Source organism: Camarhynchus parvulus, chromosome 5 (genome assembly GCF_901933205.1).
Source record: "Camarhynchus parvulus chromosome 5, STF_HiC, whole genome shotgun sequence".
NCBI classification, from domain to species: Eukaryota; Metazoa; Chordata; class Aves; order Passeriformes; family Thraupidae; genus Camarhynchus; species Camarhynchus parvulus.
This window is the reverse complement of record NC_044575.1, coordinates 56462912-56480234: the sequence shown is the minus strand read 5'-3', so window position 1 is coordinate 56480234 and position 17323 is coordinate 56462912. Positions and strand designations below refer to the sequence as shown.

The following is a 17323-nucleotide window of genomic DNA, read 5'->3' as shown; positions in this document are numbered from 1 at the left end:
TGCCACTGAACGCTCAATTTGACTTAACCTAGAAGAAAACAGAATGAATTTGGTTCTGAGGCTAAAACCAGTGTTCATTTCTTGAATTAGTTAATATGTAAATGCCATTAATATTCAAGATTTAGGGAACTTTTGGGGGTATTCTGTTACGATGTCAGAATGCTGGGGACCTTCTCGCCTTTTTTAACTCCCTGACTGGAGGGTGAAGGCAGGCGGGGATCGGGATCTGCTTCCAAGGAACAAGGGACAGGATGAAAGGACACAGCCTGAAGATGTACCAGGGGAGGTAAACTGGACAGTGGAGGATTTTTTTCCAGGAAGGAAGATCAGACATTGCAATGGGCCGGCCAGGGAGGCGGCGGAGTCACGGTCCCGGAGGTGTTGAAGACCGGCGGGGCACACAGTGCCATGGGCTGGACTCGACGATGCCAGAGGTCTTTTCCACCCGGATCCATTCTGGGATGCTGCGGGGCCCTGCCCGCCGTGAGGGAGCGGGAGCACCGCGGCCCCTCAGCGCCCCGGTACCGACCCGGCCGAGGAGGCACCGGGAGCGGGGCCGGGGCTGGCCGGAGCCATTTCCCGCAGGCAGCGCGTCCCCACCGCCTCCCTCAGGCGGGCAAAATGGCGGCGGCCGCTGAGGGGGCGGGAAAGGGGGCGGGCAGAGAACGGGAGTGCCCCGCCATGCTTCTCCTCCTCCTTCTCCCAGCGCCGGCTCGGCCCCGTGCCCTGCCGCCCCCTGCCCGCTCCGAGCCCGGGCCACAGGTAGGTGCCATCCTTGCCGCGGGTTTGCCCCCCGGCCCTTCCCCTCCGCAGACCGCAGAGGTGTTTTTTGTACTCGCTGGGTGTTGGATGTTTTTATTCAGAGCCTGCAGGAGAGGTGAGGGGAGCTGGGTGGATGGGAAGCGTGGTGGCCCCGGTGGGAGCCCCTCTGGTCAGGGGCAGCGGTGCCTCGGGAGGAGGCGGCCAGCGACCCTTCCCAAAGGTGATCCCGGGATGCTCATCCCATAAGTGATGGGATGTGTTGTCCTAAATGCTGTGTCCCCTGGGGAATGGAGTCAGCCCTGCTGAGCAGGGGCTCGCAAGCTGTTTGTCTCCTGGCTGGAAGCTGGCCTGCAGCACAGTGGGGTCCTTAGCCATGGATGTTCCTCCAGGGAATCTTTGACCCGGTGTGTGGGAGCATCTGGATTTGGTGGGACAGGGGATTGCCACAGCCTCCCCTCCACCTCCCACCTCGCTTATCATCTCCAGCTTGGCTAGCAGGTGGTTTGTAACCCCTACCCTTAAACACCTGCAAGACCACCGAGGTAAGGATTTTTAAGCCCTATGTGTTTCAGCTGCTTAGGTGGCAGACAGCTGTACGCATACTCTGTAATCTGCTAAAAATAAAAGCAAACCAAACTCAGCTGATCCAACATCAGCCCACGTGAAGGATGGTGTTCATTTAGACAAAAATTTGTACCCTCCTGTGAATTCCTGCCTGAATTTGTGGCAAGGTTTGTTTATTTCCATTTGTAATAATGAGGTTATTGCAGGGAAAACTTGTGAAGTGGCTTTATGGTGTTAAAGCCCTTTTTTTCCATTCTTGCTGTGATAGTATCCAAGTGGCACAGGTCCCCCAGTGATGACAGACTGTTGTGTTAGGGGTTGTTTGGGTATCCAGGCAGGTTGTCAAAGTGGGGCCGGGCCTGTATGTCAGGAATGTGCATTGAAGCCAGGTCCTGTAAACACTCACAAATGTGTGCAGCCTTGTTGCTAGGGCTTTGCACAGGAATAAGACATGGATGAGTCCCTCTTTGAAGTCCTGATGTGCTACCTGAGCAGCTGGAAGCCAGGAGAACAGCAGAGGGAAGAGTTTCCATAGTTGGCGAGCTTCAGTAAATAAATTCACCTCTTTTTATGGCTCGTTTTGGAGCAGAGCCAAGTGGAACGATATTGTTTATGTGCGTAGATCCTTGTGTCTCACACAAAGATGCCTATTGTTTACACAGAAACTGTAAGGGGAATGTTTTGTTAACATTTGGTTAGCAATATAAACTGACAAACACAAATGCAGACTGGAACTTGAAACAAAAATAGCCCTTGTCAGAGCAGAAAAACACAGCTGCCCAAGAACTGTTTTTCAAGGAAAACTCTGCACCTATTGGTTCTATAATTTCTTTTTAAACTCAGCTTCTGTCATTTCCATGCCTGTAAATTTTATACTGCATGTAACTATCCCAGCAACTTAAGCTCCATGCCCATGCACCCTCTAAACAGTGCTTATTTTTCTAAAGAAGATTGATTCAATTGTGATATTTTATAATTACATTTAAAATTTTTTTTTAGTTGGGTGTGTCGCTGTTACGTTTTCAAATTCCTGAGCTGACTGGGTTGAATTCTCCTCTCCATTGTCAACATGTGTCTTTTCCATTAGTTCCAGTAGGACTGACTGCTGCTTTCTCCTTACATTTAAGAAACTTTCAGTGGCTTAAAATAGTAGGACCAAAAAACACCTGTTTTTTCAATATTTTATTTAAAAAAACCCAAAAAATTCACAGCCTACATAAAGAGTAATTACAGAGCCTGCAGAGTCCTGCTCTCTGTGGTGGTGTGTATTGATTTAGTGGATGTAGAATGTAAATTTTAAGTCATGATAATGCATAAAATCTCATTTGCACTGTTTCCAACTTCATTCCCCAATGATCAGCATCTACCAACATTCAAGTGAATGATACCTGTTTAAATAAATAAGGTGAATTGTTCTCAGAAGGACTCAGAAATGTTTGGCATTGTAGCAAAAAGGGATCACAGTAGTTTGAGGACTCTGTGGCAGCCAGATATTTAATTTTTAATGTCTCACCAGTGATGGCAATGGATATTCATCAGATTGTACAGCTCCAGTGGAAGAAAGTCAGTCAGAATTTCTGTCCTTGCACATCTCCTAATGCACACCATCTATTTTATAGAGTTATTATTAATGACATTGGCGCTCCTTTTTTTTGTGCTGTTTTTTTACCCTATTTCTTAGCTTGAGTATTTCTGCCTGTCACTCCTAGATTCTTGCTTTCATGATTAGTAGCACAGAGTTATATTTGAATATGATAGTTATCACCTTACATTCATTGTTTCTACATTGCCTGATCCTCTCTGAATGAGCATTCAAACCTATTTCTGTTTGATGGGTTGTTGTAAATGTCTACAGGTATCCTTTTTTCCTTTCTTTCAGCTTTTTCCCTTGGAACCAAGAAGAATATATGCTAATTCTGCTACAACTCACAAGTATTGTGTTTGGGTTTTTTTTAATTTATAAGTTTTAGGAAACAGAAAGTGAACTGTTTATTTTACTTTACAGTGGGATCCTGTCCTACAGCTGAGCTGTGTAGGGAGGACAATAACAATGCTACTGTGGAAAACAATTTGTAATACTTTCACATATTTATGTAGAAAAAGCTTTATTGCATAAAGTTTTAATTTTCTTTTTTTACAGGGACCTCTGTGTGCCTGAGTCCCTGCATTGTGTGACTGTTCACTGAAAACACAGACTCAGTATACAGAGATCCTTAACAGGATTTGGAATTGGAGGTCTGTGGCAAGGTGTGATTGCCATCAGATTGAGTGGGAAGAATGTCAGTTTTAGGAAGGTATTCTGATGGGGAGATGGGTTGGTTTTGTCATCTCCCAAGAACAGGTTATATATTTTTATTTGCAACCTTCAGATGAAAGAATGTGCTCGCATTTTAAAATAGATGTTTGCTTAGTAGTTGAATTCTGAGAAATTCTAACAGCAGCGTGTCAGAATTCCACTGTAGCTTGGCAAATAAAAAGAAGACACAAGAATTCCCTGGGCTCTGAGTTGCAGAATCAGTAATGTGTCCATGTTTTCCCTCCTGTTCTCCTACAGGAAAGATGATCCCCAGCCAGCACTGCTGAGCCACGAGGATGGGGCCAGATGTACCCCTGCTCAATGACTACAAGCAGGAGTTCTTCTTGAAGCGCTTCCCTCAGACTCTGCTGGGAGGTCCCAGGTTCAAATTAGGCTACTGTGCCCCTCCCTACATCTATGTGAACCAGATCATCCTTTTCCTGACACCATGGCTTTGGGGAGGAGTGGGAACACTCCTGTACCAGCTGGGGGTGATGAAGGACTTCTGCACAGCAGCGCTGGCGGGAGGACTCATGTTTGTTACTGCACTTGCTCTTCAGATGACAAACCTCTATGCAAAGCAGAAAACAGTGACAGTAGAAAGAATGCAAATTCAGAATACCCTGACAGATGAAGATGAGTTTGAATTTTCCAGCTGTGTAGGTTCAGAGACAGTAAAATTTATTATTCCTGGCAAGAAGTACATAATCAACACTGTATTCCATTCCCTTCTGGCAGGGGTATTGTGTGGGCTGGGGACTTGGTATTTGCTGCCAAACAGAATAACCTTGTTATATAGCAACATTGGAGGAACTGTTGTGATCTTTGTGTTTGGATGGGTGACCATATGTATAGGAGAGTATTCGTTAATCATAAACACAGCTGCTGAAACAGCCACTTTCCAAGCACTGGATACTTATGAAATCACTGCTCTGATGAGACCTTTCTATATTTTTGTCTTTATTGCAGTGGATCTTGCACACAGGTAAACGTAATAATGCATTTAGCCACTTAAAAGTGATGGTTATTCTGTGTATTTTTGATGGGAAAGGTTAAATTATTCTTCTGAGGAAAATTTATTTTGAGATTTTAATCAACTGTAGTAACTTCAAAGGAAGAAGATTGATGCATATATAATAAAAATTGAGGTCCTATGCTGTGTATAAAAGGCTCTTAAATTTTTATAGCATCCCATGTAAACTAGGAAGAGCAGTTAGTAAAAGATAGGTAAAACTATCTTCTACCATGTCATTTTTTATATTTTTGTATTGGAGCATTTGCAAATACATCCTTTTAAAGGATGTGTTTTGAAAACACGTGTTCCTGACCTGGAATTATAAATCTAAACGCTGCAAGCTTCAGGATTACTGGATTTATGTCCAGATTTGATCCTGGAATACTTTCTAATTTAAGCTCTGTAAGTGATAGCAGAGGCTTTTATACAACAGGCAAAAAAAAAAAAAAAAACAAAAACAAAAACCTCTGAATTTGGTTTTAATGAATGGATAAGCAAATGGGAATATTGCTGTGGCTTTGTGATACAGATTTGGAACTTGGATTTTTAAATGCTTTTCCAATACAAAAGAGCTGTGTCAGTCTACAAATTAGGAGAGTCACATTTCTGTTTTTCAGATGAGTGTCTTAGCTGAAGTATTTGTAGTTTCAGGCTCCTAAAACAAGATGCTTTTAGATTTACCCTCTGTATTCTTTCTCCCTGTCAGGTGATATTTATAGCACTTTGTCACATGTACATATTTTATGGGTGAGTTACTTCAGATACATTAAAAAAAAGCATGTTTGAATTTGCTAGTTTTGCACTGGGAGATGTCCTTGTTAATGATTTACCCTAATTGCCACTTCAGGTGAGGTATGAGAATTATACATGTGGCCTTGGACTCCAAATTCTTCTATTCAATTTCCTGAGGAGAAGATTAGGACATTGTCAAAATTCCTGATAAAATTCCTCTGAAGCCTGCTTACTTACTAAAAAGGAGAGAGAAACCAAATATCTTGGCAGTCTGCCACCTTTAACTGGTGAACTACACATAGGTTAGAATTTATGCAAATTTCTAATACTGATGTTTGTGGTTTTGCGGGAAGATTTTGACATTTTTATGTAGAAATTAACCCTCTTTAGGAATATACAGGCAACATGCCAGTTCTTCTAGAGTTAAAGCTTAGATCTTGGGCCTTGAAATTGCATAACATTTTGCTTTTGAATTTCCAAAAACAATAATTTACAATTTTTTGTTGAACAGTTGAGGCCTCGGAGCCTGTGGACCTTTCCTTTTTGCACAAGTATTTTTTCAGTGTATTATCACAGCAGTAACAAAAATAATTATGATAATTGCATCACTGTATTCATCTGAAGGCTTCAAATCTTTTAAATGACAATTTAGTCTGTGTTCTGGTGTTCTAATTAATGTGTTACTGTCCCAAGCATAAATAAATGTCCTTATTTTTCCTTTTAAAAGACACTTATTAGGTTTTATAAGTTGAATGTGTAAGGTTTTTACTTTGGGATTTGCTGTAGTAATTAAACAGGAAGTCTTCCCACACAGAAGTTATTTTTCCTTTCACAGAATTCAAATCCATTTCTTCTTTTATCCAGGTTTGCTGTCAACACACCCATTCTAGAGCAGACAAACCAGATTTTGCACGTCCTGTTTCTTTTTCTGCCATTCTTGTGGGCAATGGGAATTCTGCCCCCACTTGATGCACTTTTTCTCTGGGGAATGGAACAACTGTTGGAGTTTGGACTAGGAGGTTCACCTATGTCAAGTAACGCCAAGTAAATGTTTATGCAATTGTAAAATATATCAGTATTGTTTATAACCTTTTTCTTTTCAAGCAAATCTTCTTTATTTTCTCCTTCACAGGTTGTTAGTAATGTTTCTCATTTCTGCTGGAACAGCAATAGCATCGTATTTCATTCCCAGCCCCCTCGGTGTGATCCTCTTCATGACTGGATTTGGGTTCATACTGAGTCTTAACCTAAGTGAGATTGGGTTTGCCTTCAAACACACCATGATCAGCCATTTAGCCTCCAGCAAAGCTGAAAATGCTCACAGGGGTCTTAGAATACCATTTGGGTGGAGGGAATTAATTTTCTATGTGGCTGTGTTGGCATTTGCTCTCACAGAAGCGAGCCTGCTGCATCAATTTGCAGGCTCCTCATCGTTTTCCCCAGCCAGACCCCAGGCCATAGCAAGTTACATTCTGATCCTATTACTTGTAATTATGTGGATTCTTAGAGAGGTTCAGAGAGTGTACTTGTTTGGAGTCTTCAGAAACCCCTTTTACCCAAAGGATGTCAGGACTGTGGCTGTGTTCATGGAGAAGCAAAGAAGGCTAATGAAAGTTGGTGTTGTCAGGAGGATTTTACTAACACTAGGTAGGAATACACCACTGTCTGTTGTTTGTTAGATGATGCTTGTAGGGAGATTGAAACTCTAGAATTGCTCTATGTGCCAGATTCTGTGAATGAACCAAGGGAAACCAAGTGGCTGGAAATACTTTTTGATTTCTTGTTAAATTGTACATTGATGTCAAAGTTACTTGTCCAGAATATTTGAAAGTAATTAAATTTGGAAGTGATTTTATTTATTTCTTTTATAGGGGTGAACCTAAAAAATTGAGCCTTTTAAAAGCCCAGCTGAAAAAGCAGGGCCTTTTAAAGGATTTTAGTTACAACTGCAGTACCCACTTTTGAAAAGATGTACTTGGAAACAAAATGAGTTGAGAGTCCTCGAGCTGACCAAATATTTGGTTCTTAGAGCTTGCTAGTAAAGGGAAGAGCCTCTTTTCTGGTAGGTTAGAAACAAATGCACTACTTTGAGGGAATAAAAAATTGATTTAAATTATTTCATTTCATAAAGAAGCATTAGTTTGGGGAAATACATTGATGACTGCTATTCCATGTTTATTTTTACTTATTTGACTCTTCTCTTGGAGAAACAAATAAAGGTTAAAGGAACTAATAGCAAGTAAGAGCTAAGCATCGATGTAAATGTTTGTTGTCTTGGGCCATTAGTGCAAATAAATTGTTCAATATTGTGGGAGTGTAATACAAAGAGGAGTTTGTGATGATGAAGGGAAGGTTTCTCTTTTTGTGCTGGGATTTCCATCCTACAGGAAGACTGTTTACCTGCTGACTGCTGTTGACTTTTGTTATGTTTTTGGAAGGAGGTCAGTGATTCTTTTGTTTCAATTGCAGTGTCTCCATTTGCTATGATAGCATTCCTGTCACTTGACCATTCCCTACAAAACCTGCATTCCGTGTCTGTTTCCATTGGATTCACAAGGATGTTTAGGATGGTAATTTGAATTTTAAATATGTTAGCCTTAGAAATGCTCTTCTACATGACTTGAGAACCAAGGTGACCCGGAAAAAATATTCCAGGTCATGAAAGCAGAGATAAATAGATACGTTTTTTAATGTATTTCTAACATATCTCTATTTTAGGTCTGGCAAAATACAGAAAATGCCTTACTAGACATGGTGGTTGTGTCAGCAGCACAAATGTTGGTGTTTAATCCAGACCTCTGGTGGAACAAGAGCCTTGATACAGGAATCAAACTCTTACTGGTAATGGTCATATTGTAAAATTAAGCAGATAATTGTTTTCTGAAGTCTCGTTTCTGTTGGAGAATTACAACAGGGGCCAGGACCCAGCAGATAGAAGCTAAATTCTGTACTAAGATATATTCTCACACCAAGCAATGATAGCCATGCTTCATTTTCTTAAAATTACTGTAGCTGTGCTGAGTATGCTATTGGCAACAAACCCTGTGCTTCCTGCCTGTGTGCCGCAGGTCGGTCTCCTGCGGGATCGGCTGTTCCAGTTCCTGTCCAAGCTGCACTTTGCCATCGCCATCCTCCTGACCTCGTGGACGGAGAAGAAGCAGCGCCGCAGATCCAGCGCCGCCCTGATCGCGCTCAACGTCGCTTTCTTCCCCGTCCTGCTGGCCCTGGTGGCCGTCTCAGCGCTGCTTTCCTCGCCCCTGCTGCCCCTCTTCACCCTGCCCGTGTTCCTGGTGGGCTTCCCCCGGCCCCTGCGGAGCTGGCCGGGCCCCGCGGGCGGCACCGCCTGCGTCTGCTCCGACACCGTCTACTACCGGCAGCTGGTGCCCGGCCTGGCTGCGGCGCTGCAGTCTGCGCTGGCGGCCGGCGGCCTGGGTACGTACAGGGAACACTCTGGAATAATGCAGCTAAATATTGCAGGAAATGTGGTTTTCCAGCCAAACCCCTTGGGATCAGATCCGTCCCAATGCCCTAAAACCCCTTGGGATCAGATTCCTCCCAATGCCCTAAAACCCCTTGGGATCAGATTCCTCCCAGCACCCCAAACCCTTGGGATCAGATCCCTCCCAATGCCTTAAACCCCTTGGGATCAGATCCCTCTCAAGACCCCAAAACCGTTTGGATCGGATCCCTCCCAAGGCCCCAGAAACCTTGGGATCAGGTCCCTCCCAATGCCCTGAACCCCTTGGGACTGGATCCCTCCCAATGCCCTGAACCCCTTGGGATCAGATCCCTCCAAACACCCTAAAACCTTTGGTATCAGATCTGTCCTAATGCCCTCAAACCCTTGGGATTGGATCCCTCCCAAGGCCCCAAAACCATTTGAATCAGGTCCCTCCCAACGCCCCAAACCCCTTGGGATCAGGTTCCTCCCAACGCCCCAAAACCCTTGGGATCAGGTTCCTCCCAGTGCCCCAAACCTCTTGGGCTTGGATCCCTTCTAAGGGAGGAGAATCAGTGGTTGAAAACCAAGTTTCACAGCTGGGTTAAATCTGTTATTCAGAGATTGTACTATTGTTGGTTGTACAAGAAGGATAAAAGTAACCACTTTATCCTGAGCAAAGGGGAAGAATAGAAAAGAATTGAAGAGCTACAAGTTGCAGCAGGGGAGGTTCAGGTTGGATATTGGGGGAAATTTCTGCACTGGTCAAATGGATAAGCATTGGAACAGGCTCCCCAGGGAGGTGGTGGAGTCACCATCCCTGGGAGCATTCACGAAACAAGGAGATGTAGCAGTTTGTGAAATGGTTTCATGGACATGGTGGTATTCAGTCAAAGGCTGGGCTTCATGATTTGGGAGATCTTTTCAAGATAATGAGTCTACAATGTCTACTTGTTACAATTCTATTAAAAAATAACTCTTTTGTTATCTTTAAGGAGAGACTAAATGGTGGTGAAACAGTATCAATGCTAATCTTTCTATACTGAATAAAAAGGATGGAATGCATTGATCCCACCTAACTGGAGGCAGTAAATTGGGTTCTTTAGCCAGACAGCAAAGAGAAGGATGTGTGTCAGACTGCTCTCTGTAGGTCTGTCTGTCTCTGCATCAATCCCATTACTCAGCATCCAGAAGGTGACTTTGCTAATTTGGCTGTGGTAATTGGTTATGGTGAATATTGACTGGATGTTTGTGAAATACCTGATGTAGCCTAAGTAGCAGTAAACAGCTGAGAACAAACCCATTGATAAGATTTAATATCTTATCTTGTGCAGGCAGTTGGGGTGGGATTGTAGCAGCATTTGTGGGTTTACAGCCTGGTTAAGGCATTGTGATGGGGTTTTCACAGAATTACAGAGACAGAGGTGAAGAAATGCCCAGTCTTTTTCCCAGCTGGAGACAGAGTAACTGTTTTAAAATTGCAAGGTCATTTTCTTGAGAAACAGCTTTTGTGTAACCTAAATAATCAAAAGATTGTAGCCCTTAGACAAGAGGCAAATATTTACATAAGCCTCTTAGAAAATGGCTTATGGCTGGAAAAAGTGGTCTAATGTTTGAAGGCAGTGGAAGTTAACCTTAATCATGCTTTTGTGAAGAAAATATCCAGGTGCTTTACTAGGAAATATGTGCTGCACCTGCATCACTGGTTAGAGACAGGTACTCAATACAACTAAGAAGTCTTCTTTTCTCTAAAGAAGAATGCTTCAGTTTGTCTACTGCATTAGTCCATTATGTTTTCTATTTACAATAGATATATTTGTTATAATAATATATAGCTATCTGTCATATATATATATATGTTATCTATCTTTTATATTTATCTATATTTTACATATACACATATTTTAATAGGGATTTTTCCCCCATTGCCATCATGACTGTGGTGGCATGTATGCCTTAGAATAAATAATTTAAAACACTAATCTTGAGGGGTAAAAAGTCTCTTCTTTAATGGGAAAATCTGTGAATGAATGTCTTGAAGCAAGAAAAACTGTGGTGTTCTCAGATGAGTTCAAAAGGAAGCGATACCACTTTGTGTGCCACTAATTTAAACCCAGAGTTTTTTCTGTGTAAAGGAGTTTTCATAGTTTTAACTGCTAGCAAGAAAGGAATTAAAGTCTTTGCAAAATGTTAGCAAGAAAATGCACTTCATTAGCTCAGTGGGATAGAAAAGGTTACTTAAATTTTAACTAGAGCTTAATGGTTGATTTCACTGATTTTACCTTACAACATTTTAAAACTAAAATGTTCTGCAAGCGAGTGGTCACCAGACATGAGTGACAGCAGAAGCAGGTCATAAACTGACAGCAAATGTCATGCTTAAGAATAGAACCATTGTGTTATGAGGATTGACATTCAGCTGTAGTTCAAATACAGTGTAACCATCAGTTCTTAGGAAATTTGGCATTGCTCTTTCTGTGACATAGGTAAAAAAAGGAAAAAGTTTGGATTGGTTTTTTGGGTTTTTTTTGAGTACTAATTTGCTGTTGTTCAGGACCTGATTTTCAAATTCCAGTTCAGTTATATTTTTATTTCTCTGATAACAAATAAACTTCCTACTCCACAGCAAATTGGGCCATTAGGAAACTCCTGTGGTATATAATGATTCTTTAATGTATTCTTAGTAAGGAGGACTTTAGGTCTCCAGAGAACACTCCAGTGGGGGAACTATGTGGATGGAAATGCAGCCAAAAAATGATCTTTAATCATGGAAGTCATCTGTGCAAAGGCAATTGAGGGTGGAGTTGTTTAACCCTGGTCTGATGTGAATAATGTAGTCCTGCAGTTGTGTGAGGTTTTCCAACTTTCCACAGCTTTTTCAAAGCTGCAATTTCAGCCAGTTTTTTCAATATTCTAAGGTGCTAGTTATTCCTGCTGATGCAGAAATATTTTGTGTTTGCTGTTGAATCCTTTCCTTGGCATGTAGAAAAGGTACTATGTAGTTTTTGTTTGGTTTCTTTTCTTGCCCAGGTCTCCCTCTGCCTGGGTCTCATTACTTGTGCCGCTTTCAGGACAGGCTGATGTGGATATTGGTGCTGGAAAAAGGCTTCACATACTGTGGTGTTAACATTAAGGTAATTGCATGCTGAACACTGAGATGTTGATGTTTGGAAATCGTGCAACCATTTTGCTGTGTAACATTTCAGCAGTGTAACTGATTTACATTTAATTTTCTAAGATGAATGTTGTACTAATTAGCTTTGCAATTTACATGAGTAGCAGATGTGAAATTTTTTTATCATTTAGCTTGTGACAGAATATCTTTAATAAGGTGGCTAATAAGATTTGCATCAGGCAAAGATTTATTTAAGACACTGATCTGTGCCTAATATTGCAGTGAGTGCTTTGTTATTGCTGCTATCTCTGGATAGATTTGTAGATTCAGTTGTGGAGATACTGACAATCATCTTGTTCAGAATAATTCTGTTGCAGACAAACAGCTTGCTAGCATTTAACATTATGTCCTGATGAAGACTAACAGGAGGCTGTTTTCCTGTGTGCTTTAGGGGCTAGAACTGCAGGAAACATCCTGCCATGCTGCTGAAGCTCACAGAGTGGATGAAATTTTTGAAATGGCCTTTGAACATCAGGAGCACACAAGGATTCTGTCTCCCAATCCCCATTTTGGACACATCCTGACTCCCTGTACTGTGGTTCCTGTGCGGCTCTATTCTGATGCCAGGAATGTGTTATCTGGAATAATTGATTCCCACGAGAATTTAAAGCACCTGAAAGATGATTTTGTTAAAGTGCTTGTATGGATGCTTGTCCAGTATTGTTATAAAAAATCGAAGACATGGGAAAGCCCAGGCAGTGCCAACAAGAACAAGCAAGGATCATTTCCAGAAGAGCAGCATAGTGGTGCAATGAAAGGATCCAGAGCTCTGAGGGAAGAAGACAGCTTTAGTGTTGATACAGTGGAGGACTGGACTGATGATAGTGACATTTTTGATTTTGAACCCAGTAGCAGAACAAGAGACAGAAAAGATCCTGGGCAGTTGGGACTGACACCCAAAGTGCACCTGTCTATTCCAGGCTCCATAGAAACACAGAGCCAAGATCTCCTACAAGAAATGTCTCCAGAAGATAAATTAAACAGGACTGTGGTGCTTGGGCTGCCTGCTGTGGACCAAGGGAAACAGCCAGAAGTTTTACCTCGTGTAGAATTCAGTTGCTCTTACTCAGAACTGCTGAGCATCCCTGAAGAATGGAGAACAGCACCAGTACCTTCTTCCAAAGTCAGTGAAATGAGGCAGAGGTTTCCTGAGGAATGGTACCACTTTGTTCTGAGCCAGCTGGACTTTTTTCATCTGAAAGAGAAGCCTTCCAGTTTACTCACAGACCTCATGAAAGATAAAGCTCTGAAAGAGCTGTACATCCACGGGGTGCTGTCGTGCTGCTTTGGTCTGTTTGGGCTGGATAACGCCGTGCCTGCCCCTCGCCACGTCTTCAGGGCCTACACGGGTGGCATTCCCTGGTCTGCTGGCTTGGACTGGCTCACAGGCAAACCAGAGCTCTTCCAGCTGGCATTAAAAGCATTCAGGTAAAAGAAAACCATCTCCTGAGATTAGAAATTTATATAGAGAAGTGTCATTTCGTTAATGTTTTGTTAAACCCATATAGTTTAAATTTATCTGTAGGTTTTTCCTATATAAATACTGCCTGGCATGTGGTATGGAGGTTCTTCTTTCTTCACAGCAGCTGCCTCCAATCTGCTGTGTTAACTGGGGAAAAACAACCTGTTTTGACTGACCCCAGGTCTCAACAGTGGATTTAGATATTTGGCACTAACCATTATCAGGCACTGGGGAAGTGTTGGAGGTGAATGAGAGGTGTTTAGGCTGATGTGTTTTACATGTGGGTGAGCTAAAAGCACAGCCAGACTGACTGGCAGTGACTCAGCTGGCAAGCAGTGACTGACAGAGTTGGTGAAGCCTCTCCACCCTCTGTGGCCTGAAGAGTTTTCTCCTTCCTGTCTTTGCCACACAACTGACTGTGTGACATTCTGCACCTTTCAGATACACCTTTAAACTTATGCTGGACAAAGCCAGCCTGGGCCCAGTGGAGAACTTCAGAGAGCTGGTGAATTACCTGGAGGGATACGAAAGCGATTGGTACATTGGGCTGGTGTCAGACCTGGAGTGGCAGCAAGCAGTTCTGCAGGAAAAGCCATACCTGTTCTCACTGGGGCATGACCCGAGCATGGTAAGGAGAAAAACTACTAGGTCAAAATTTGGGTTTTGTTTTCACTGTTCTTTTTTTCCCCCCTTGTAATTGTGTTCTAAAACATGAAGGCTCTGCAAGGTTGGTTTGTACTAAAGAGGAACTGGCACCACTGTTGTTGAAAACGCCACAGCACTGTTCTTCAGATGCAGCAATATTTCCTGATTATATTCCAGTGGAGGCATTGAACTGAAGAGACTGGTTTATACTTTGCTGTGTTTAAAGTCTTCATAGAGTGCAGCCCTGTTACTGTCATATTTTTTGAAAAATCCTTTTGCCCAGGATTTTCTCCTGGGAAGCTGAGAAGCCTCAGAGAACAATGAAAACAATAATTATCTCATTTTGCTTTTCCTGTGTTTTGCTGCTTTAGAATGTGGTTTAGAAGCTGTTTATCTAACAGGTGAATGTTTGATTGGTTTCATGTGAATTGTTTTTACTTAATGACCAATCAGTGTCAGGCTGTGTTGGACTCTGAGGAGCCAGTCATGAGTTTGTAGTTAGGATACTTACCGAGGGCTTAACAAGATACTTTCTCTATTCTTTAGTATAGTTTTAGTATAACATTCTTTTATATAATATAATATCATAAAATAATAAATAACCTTCTAAAAACAGAGTCAAATTCAATTCCTCCTTCATCCTGAAAACCCCAAAAATACCACACAGCCCCAAAGCTTCACTCAGTGCTTTGTAACCAAAACGCTCTTCTCTTCTCAGACAATGTCCTGGACATCCTGATCTGTTTGTTCTTGCAGGGAATTTACACAGGGCGAGTGCTCACTCTGCAGGAGCTGTTAGTCCAGGTGGGAAAGCTCAATGCTGAAGCTGTGAGGGGCCAGTGGGCCAACCTGTCTTGGGAGCTGCTCTACGCCACCAACGACGACGAGGAGCGCTACAGCATCCAGGCACACCCGGCCCTGCTGCGCAACCTGACCGTGCAGGCGGCCGACCCTCCCCTGGGCTACCCCGTCTACTCCTCACAGCTCCTGCAGCTGCCCCTCTTCTAGGCTGTCCTCTCCTCACCTATGGCTGTTACTGGTTTGTCTTTTTCCTCTGTGTGTGGCAATCAAGTGTCCATGCTCGCCTGTGTGCTACAGATCAGGTGTTGCTCTCAGGGTGGCAGTGCCAGGGCAGCGCATGTCCTTGGTACAGAGGTGGTGCTGGCCAGAGCCTGCAGCTGCCAGGAAGGTGGGGGCTGGTTTCTTGCTGCTGGAACATGAGACACCATTGCCCTTGTGGCTGGTGAAATTCTCTTCTCCAGCTTAAAGAAAAGCAACATAATTCTTATCATTACCATAATTCTGATCATTGACTATTTTTGGTGCATTCTGATTTACTTTTACTTTTTTTTTTTTTCCATGGACAGGTGACCTGCACTGCCAGTCAGGTTATGGCCTCTTGTAGTGTTGTCAACCCCAGAGTTGGCAACCAAAGTGTACATAGGACTATTTATATGAATTTTTTTATTCTGGCCATTTTATATTGAACTGAGTTCGATTCTAGCATTTGTTTTATGACTTTCACTGATCTTCCTTATGTGTAGTAAGTTATCAGCCATGATTTAACTAAATTCTAAGGGACAATTTTTACCAAACTACTTGTTTTGGTAAAAAGAATTTTATATAAACCAGTGTGTGCTCTGACACATTGATAGCCTGGGTGACTTTATTGATGAAAGAAGTAAATGTGTATAATTAGGAGACAGAGGGAATTTTAAGAACAAATGCTATGATTTCATCTGCTTCTTCCAGTATCCATATATATATTTTATAAATATATATCTATATATATATATCTAGATATATATATGTTGTTACTTTCATCTTCTCTCCACCTCCCTAACCAGTCTTCCACAAATGCAGTGAGAGCTTCATGATGGGGGGTGGGTGGAAATCCAGCTAGAAGTATTTATTTTTTTTAACCTCACTACAGGCTGGAACAGACCTGGACAGCTGGTTTGTAACATTACAGGTCACCTTGAAAACAGGTCCAGGTCCAGTTTCCAGTGGCTCATTTATCCTGTTCACTACTGCCAGTCTTAGCACATAACTGTGTTTTCTCAGCAAGACCATGGTTACACTGTAGGCAAATGCTGAGCAGGGAGCAGGTAATTGTATTTCGTACTCCTATAGAATCAATTTAAGGTAACTGTATTTCCTACTCCTATAGAATCAATTTAAATCAGACCTGCTCTGTAACTGAAGCAGTACTGGTTTGGAACACCCAGCCTTGTCTGGGTCTGAGCACATTTATTACTTTTACTTCTCACCTTTAAGACCTTTGTCTCATATGAAATTTGCCACAGAACCTTGTCCTGGGCTGCTGGCTGTTCCTTTAGATAGATAGTGGCCAGAAATGGTTTTTAAAAACTATGCAAGTGGTGTGGTGGGTTTCTAAAGCAGGTTGGTGCTATGCTGGGCCCTGAGCTGTATCTGGAAATACAGAGCCATGGATGTGATGTGGAAGGGGCTTATAAAGAGCACCTATTTCAGCTCCCTCTCACAAGGAGGCAAATGTTTACTCTGATTTAAAACTTCCAAGGCGAGGAGTGTCATGAACTCCTCAAGCAGTTCCAGTTCTTGGCTGCTCTTGCAGCAGCTGGAAAGTTGGAGCTATTTCCTAAATCTAATTAACCTTCCTTGCCACATTGTAAATTTGTTTCTACTTGTCTTCCATATGGTCAAAGAAAATTTAATTATCTTTTTTTTGCAGCAGTCCTTACTCAAAGATGGCTGTAATTTCTGCCCTCATCCTTTGTCTTTTGTAAACTGAATAAACCAGTTGAGAAAGAGCTGAAGAGAGCTGTGATCCTTTTCCCTTCCTTTCTCTGGGTTCTGTCCATCTGGTCCCCAGCCTTGAGGAGAGCTGCTGATAACTGGGCCCAGTGTTCCAGCAGAGATCCTGATTGGCACCAGATGGAGCAGCACAATTAGCAATGGGCAGAGTTCCTGCTGGAGCACAGGAATGTGGAGCTGGGCTGTGCTGCCCTGCCACATCCTGTCCCCTGCTGTCACTGCTCACAGAGCCCCTTGGCACAGCCCTGAGGCACGGTACCCTCACCTTAAACCTGTCTGCATCCTGCTTTTGGCAGAAACAGGAGATAAAGCTTCTTGTTCTCTCTCAGATCTGTGCAGCTGCGTGCCCCTGTTAGCTGGTTTGTTTGTTTGGAGCATTTCTTTAATTTATCTGGAATTCAGGAACTGGAGCACCTTCAGCTCTGGCCTTGTCTGTG

General features: G+C 42.6%; 1 protein-coding gene across 7 annotated transcripts; it reads left to right on the top strand.

The window, feature by feature from the left end:
- Positions 1-676: 676 nt before the first annotated feature.
- On the top strand, positions 677-16880 carry PCNX4 (pecanex 4). 7 transcript variants are annotated; one of them, XM_030949884.1, is made up of 11 exons: positions 677-743; positions 3878-4607; positions 6234-6413; positions 6502-7016; positions 7839-7939; positions 8088-8210; positions 8438-8801; positions 11839-11942; positions 12375-13411; positions 13887-14073; positions 14847-16880. In XM_030949884.1, the coding sequence occupies exons 2-11, from the start codon at positions 3919-3921 to the stop codon at positions 15096-15098; spliced, it is 3552 nt and encodes a 1183-aa protein (XP_030805744.1). In that variant the 5' UTR covers positions 677-743; positions 3878-3918; the 3' UTR covers positions 15099-16880. The 7 variants fall into 7 exon arrangements, with proteins under 7 accessions (XP_030805744.1, XP_030805743.1, XP_030805746.1 ...); XM_030949883.1 differs by having other exon boundaries at positions 683-762; positions 3881-4607; XM_030949888.1 differs by having other exon boundaries at positions 692-762; positions 3881-5384.
- The last annotated feature ends 443 nt before the right edge of the window (positions 16881-17323 follow it).

Coding starts and splice junctions, on each gene's coding strand:
- PCNX4 (XM_030949884.1), top strand. CDS start 3,919: ATGGGGCCAGATGTACCCCTGCTCAATGACTACAAGCAGGAGTTCTTC. Junction 8,211..8,437: donor CAGGAATCAAACTCTTACTG/GTAATGGTCATA, acceptor TGTGTGCCGCAG/GTCGGTCTCCTGCGGGATCG. Junction 8,802..11,838: donor GCTGGCGGCCGGCGGCCTGG/GTACGTACAGGG, acceptor TTTCTTGCCCAG/GTCTCCCTCTGCCTGGGTCT.